We start from the raw sequence: 5,896 nt of genomic DNA on the forward strand, positions 1-5,896 counted from the left end.
TTCTGCCACTGTGGATTGATTTTTGTGCCATCACCACGACGACCATGATCACATGACACAAGTGACATTGGCAACAAAAAAAAGTATCTCCTGATAGTGAGGAATTAGTACCTCACTTAGTGTATGTTATCCAGCTGGTAATATTTATAGTCCGGAATTCACTGCAATGAAGTGACTGCTCAAATAGAATATATTAATCAGGTTTACTGACTGTTTTATTAGAGCAATTGATCAACATGCTAATGTGCACCCGATAAATTTCTTGTATATTTCACTAATAATTGCAAAGCTGATCATGACCCTTAAATAGTCATATTCATTGAAGCCAATACATATGTCTGAAATCTGATGTTTTCAAACAAAAGTGCAAGTGTGTGTGTTTTGATATGGAAACTTGTCACTATTAAATGTCTTTATGATCATGTATACACAATTAATTGATTTCAAATGGAGCACAAAATAATATTGTTAAGGTAGATATTGTACTTTAAGAGTTGTGTGGTGAACTGGTCAGTGGAAACCAAGTTACTGCACATCCCAACATTTGAAAGTGATATATTGTTTTTGAAGAACTTATAAGTATCTGTAGTCATAACCAACAAGGACTAAACTTGTATTAGTGTTAGACTAGCACATTGCAAAGTGTATACAAGCCTAACACAATCTGCAGAAATTGTTAAGGTATTTTTATCTGGCAATAAATCTCTGTCATTGGTGGTAACTAATAAGTACAGAGAATGTGTTACTTGTACTTCATTATCACATCCCAGACAATTTTATAAGTTCATTGTCAGCTCATGGTGGACTGGTACATGTAGTGTTGTGTGTGAAATCAGTGACCAGTGAAGGTGTTACTGTACTTGTGATGAACTCTCCTAAGATAATGACATTTAATTTCATGTGTTTGGTGAAGATGTACAAAATACTGAATTGTTTACAGAAACATCCGTGTTAAGAGGCCATTACAGGGAAGCCACATGTTTACTACAACAAACACAACACATTCCTGTAAACATATCTTTCTTTTTTACCAACAGTATGATACATGTCATGTTCCTCTGATCATGACTTCATGTGTGTATGTTCTATTAGAGTTGTGTAACTTCTTGCACCATCTTAATATTTAACTTCTGTAACATGTTTATTGTTATGATTCCATGTAACCTTATATGGTGTGCTGACTGTTGTCAAACTTTTTCATCCAACTACAAAAGTGTCCCTTTCCTGTGCCATACTATATATTGTCACATTACTGTACCAGTTTGCTAAGCAAAGTGTTGTGTTGCACTGTATTATGGTGAATTTGTTGACAAGTCACACTGACATGTAGGGGGTGTGAATTGTGTGTTACAATGGATGTATATGATTTACATGTAGTGTGAAAAACAAAACTGATGAGGAATAATTTTGGCAAATTGTCAAATAATTGTGTAAGCAGAAATTGCTATGAAGTTGTGTCACTTCATCTGGTCTATGACAGTATCCCATTGTTGATGTATTAGAGGTGATACATGACCTTATCAGTTGTGTGTCATGGTGATGTTGGTAATCCTCAGTATACTATCTGTTTTGTGAGTCTGAGTTGTGTGGCTATATCACACTGAGATATTCTGTGATCAATTGTTTGGGGTCACTGTTCTGATGTTTTGAGAACAATCAAAAAATGAACTGAAATGAAGCGGTGTAAGTATATAATAGAGTCACTACTGAGGAGTGTTGTGTCTCCCTTTCACTGTTTATTGTGCTACATTACTGGGACAGTTTTGCAAACAAGCTGTTAGTAAAGAGGAAGTGAATTAGTGTTGGGCTGGATGGGTGGATTACTGTCATCCAAGCTATGCTATTTGAGAGGTATTATATGGAGTTGGTCTCCCAGCTTTTATATCTCTTAAGCAATTTTGTAGGTTTCATAAATGATTGCTTCAAAAACGATGACCTTCCTACCAATTATGCACCTATCAATATCAAGCCCCACCACCGGGTGTCTTCATACACCTACTGAGTATTTAACATCTACACTTGCCCCACTCCTGGGGCTTTTGACGGTGGCAGTTTGTTGAACCAAAAATTATTTAAATAGGTAAATCAAAGCCCCTATAGAACGAGGTGGGGGACATAGTGGGGTTTTGACAAGCTTATTAGCCTCAGTACTAGGGAATTTGACACTAGACTTTGTCAAATCGCCTGTATTCCCCCACCCTACCCAGAGGTGGGGGTGGGGCATGACATTGATAGGTGCATTAACACAAGCTATTCAGCCTTTCTCCTTTCTTTCCCAAAATCTTACTATGTGCTAAAATACTAACTTGGCTGTTTTATTTCCCACTGGTACTATTTGTATAATACTTGCATAATTGTGATTGTTAATTTGAAAATTCAGTTGCATAGTCACTGAAGGTTTAGTCACCTCAGTTTACTAACCATTGCCCAGACCTTCCTTGTATAGACACATTACATGATAATAACTGTCATTAAATTATAATTTGCTGATGTTCATTATCAGATATAGTGTATATCTCACAAGGAATTTGATGTGTCATTAGCTGATATGTTATGGTGAAGGACACTTACAAGAACCCATCATGTCCCATTGAGAATATGTGTGGATCTGTCACACAGTATCAGTGAGATAGTGAGTAGTAAAGGATCACCACTAGATGGCAGGGAGATACTAGTCCAGGAGCTACATGGGTTACAGTGGAGGTCATAATGTAGTGTTAACAATTTGAATATTCTACCTGTGTACTCTACACACAAGTACATGACATGTTACAAATATGGAATATGAAATAACAAACAGGTTAGTTGACCTGACTGACCCTGTGTAGATCAGAAGAAACAATAGTCAGGGATGGACATGTCTATACTCCTTGATAATCAGGTCAATTGCCCATGCCCTCCATGGTCCTATATATTTAGTCTACTATTGAAAGTGAACACTTTTGTATGGTGAAGGGCATCATAACGTGTAAATGAATTAACTGATTTACTTTATCATTAATCAGTTATACCCTCCTATAGTCTTGAAACATGTTAAAGTGACATAGGGATTGATCATTTCATGTCCATGGCACATATACAGTAGCAGTAGAACGTTCCTATAGTAACACTCTGCCTATCATTTTTAGTCAGACCTCATTCATTACCAGGCGGTTGAACACGGTAGGGTTTATCATTTGCAATCTATGGAGAGATTCTGTCCAATCCTAATCAATTTAAGAATCTGCTGGACAGACACTATAGTAATATAATGTATGATTTTTAATAGGTATAACTACTGTATGATTTGGATGTACAGGCTATGTCTCTATCCAAAATTTACAATTATAATTATCCTGCAATGATGGAATGGTCGTCATCACTGCTGCAGCATAACTACATTGTAGGGGTGGGTGATACAAGTAATAAAATATTGATATCGATACCAGAATGTTCGATACTTTGGTATCAAGTACTTTTTATGAATAATCGGAAAATTCGATACTTGGTGATCACGTGATATTTTGCTTGCATTGTATATGTGTTACAGATGCAAACACTAAAAAATGGAATGTTTCAGCCATTACTGTACTAAATTGCAAACTTTTATTCAACCCACCAGTCTGTCACTGAGAAAGTTTCAGCACTGTGAGGTTCACTAATTGGCACAAAAATCAAGAGTACTCAGTATCAATATTGATATTCACCAATACCATGACAAAACAAATATTCCGGGTATTGCCCATCCCTACTACATTGTACATTGATTGACATCTTCTAAATTAAACATTGTGGAGTCCTATGACTCCTATCATGCTGAGAACGAGAGAAGTGAAAGGAAGAAAACTTTGCAGTTTGCCAACCGGCTGGCACCACTGGAAGAAGTAAACATTACATAATACAAAGGTGTCAGAACAAGTGTTAAAAGAATTAAAATCCTGCGCATGCGCAAGGTCGAGATGCCGTCCTTTATAAAACACTGGATGGTCTTGTAGCAGTCATAACTTAGTTGGTGATAACGAAGAGAGAAAGAGAAGAAATGGCTCAAGGAGGACAATCGAGAGGGCTCTGGGATCGCTGTACATGTTGTGGCGAGCGCTCTGAAGACACAGCTTCACTCTGCTCTAGTGACCTTCCTGCTTCGATTGTCAGCACGTCATCCTCTGAGGATAGGAAGACTGAAGGAGAAGAGCAATCAAGCAGTGTCGCTACTAATGCCGTGCAGGCCACAGCTTGGAAAACGCGAAGAGATGTGACAGGCCAGCCAACGGCTGCTACTTCGCTGACTGAGATCGTGGTACTTTCTGAGGGTGAGTTACCGAGTTCATAAGAGTAGAATGTAGCTACTGAGAGCATTTTTGTGTCGTCTGTAGAAACGAAACCAGCTGAGCAACAGCATTTTGAAGGTACAACAGAAAAGACGACCCCAGTACACACTAAAGGTTAGGCAGAGAATGAAATAGCTCAGTTGACCTGACCAGCATGCACGTGTGCCCTCATGTATTACTGTAGAAACCAAATGCTAACGAAGGATCTTTAATTTAAAGGAAGGACTCGTGACCTGAACCCTCTGACAGCATTTTGACTCTATCCAGCAGCTCCTTGCACATATGATACACTTGGAATTAATGTACCTCCACATGTAAAATATTTTGATTTCCTTGTAACTATAGCTACTTGTTTACTAACCATATTGTAAAATTGCTTATGAAATTACTTCAACACATAATCCTGCTTGCCTGCTTAGTGTTTGTATCATTTGTATAGCTAATGGGATTGGGAGAAAGCTGCCAGGTCTGGAATATGTGCATAGCTATCATTGTCATGAGCTCAGTGGCGTAGCTACCATTGAGGCAGCTTCCTCGGTAAAAAATACTCAACAATTCAGGCTGCGCAGGCCTGAGTTTTGGCACCCCGAATATTCTACTCAGAGTCAAACGTTACTATGCAGCATTACTGTACCACACATAATAGAATCTATGGCTGTAGTACTAAGCAGGCCGGACCCCATGGTGACACAGTCCTGAACCACTTTTCAGCTACTTGAATTTGTATACGGGAACAGATCGAGATACTCTAATAGAGCAGCCATCGTAATATACTCTAATGGAGCATTCAGTGTAAATTATAGCCAGTGCTCTTACACTGCTTGATCTAAACCATTTACATTGTTAATTGTCTTTAAATTACTTTTCAAAAGTGTTCCAATGAATCAACTGTATGGCATTGCATTGAGCCCATTGATCATGTGTATCATGAAATAACCTCCACATGCCATTTAAAAGCATATACAGTATTTCCTTGAGGGAGCATGCCCCCAGACTCCCTAGCTTGACATACTTAACACATGCAGTTGACTATTTTATGAAAGAGATATCTCTGATGACTTAAATATCCCATCAGATCAGTAAAAAGTATAGTGTGCATGTCTATGACCTCCGTTGCAGTCCATGGATGGCCTGACCACTCAAAATATCTCTGGAGTAAGTCAAGATTTTTTTGTGTTGAGTACAATTGAACTAGTCTAATAATTGAAGCATGGTATATTGTTGCACTAACTAAGCTGGAGCATGACATGTAGAAAAATGCTCAGAGTCTTCTGAAACAGTTTCTTCCGTCCAACCAGAGAATCAACCTGCAAATGCTGTACCACCCATGATTGAAAGTGTTTGCGAATCAGTTGAGTCACAAGCAGACCCTCTCAATTATGTCTATGTATAAACTTTGCCTCGGTAAAAATTTTTTTCTGGCTACGCCACTGCATGAGCTTTAATTGTATCAAGTTAATAGCATATGACCATCAATGAAATAATGAAGTATATAGCTACTGATTTGTAACTGAATACAATGCAGTCATTCAATAGAACAATTTGTGCTAGTTTAAAATCTCAAAGTATAGCCTGGATTGAAGCTATAT

At 38.0% G+C, this 5,896-nt stretch overlaps 1 protein-coding gene across 1 annotated transcript; it reads left to right on the forward strand.

The window, feature by feature from the left end:
- Positions 1-3,971: 3,971 nt before the first annotated feature.
- Positions 3,972-4,708, forward strand: LOC136236530 (uncharacterized). The gene is made up of 3 exons (XM_066026709.1): positions 3,972-4,289; positions 4,353-4,421; positions 4,492-4,708. The coding sequence occupies exons 1-3, from the start codon at positions 4,019-4,021 to the stop codon at positions 4,503-4,505; spliced, it is 354 nt and encodes a 117-aa protein (XP_065882781.1). The 5' UTR covers positions 3,972-4,018; the 3' UTR covers positions 4,506-4,708.
- Positions 4,709-5,896: the final 1,188 nt, after the last annotated feature.

The sequence above is a fragment of the Dysidea avara genome, chromosome 10 (genome assembly GCF_963678975.1).
Source record: "Dysidea avara chromosome 10, odDysAvar1.4, whole genome shotgun sequence".
Lineage (NCBI taxonomy): Eukaryota > Metazoa > Porifera > Demospongiae > Dictyoceratida > Dysideidae > Dysidea > Dysidea avara.

What these genes read in the sequence shown, in the direction of transcription:
- LOC136236530 (XM_066026709.1), top strand. Translation starts at nt 4,019, where the DNA reads ATGGCTCAAGGAGGACAATCGAGAGGGCTCTGGGATCGCTGTACATGT. An exon ending in GATCGTGGTACTTTCTGAGG is followed by an intron (nt 4,290 to 4,352) that starts GTGAGTTACCGA and finishes TGTCGTCTGTAG; the next exon opens with AAACGAAACCAGCTGAGCAA.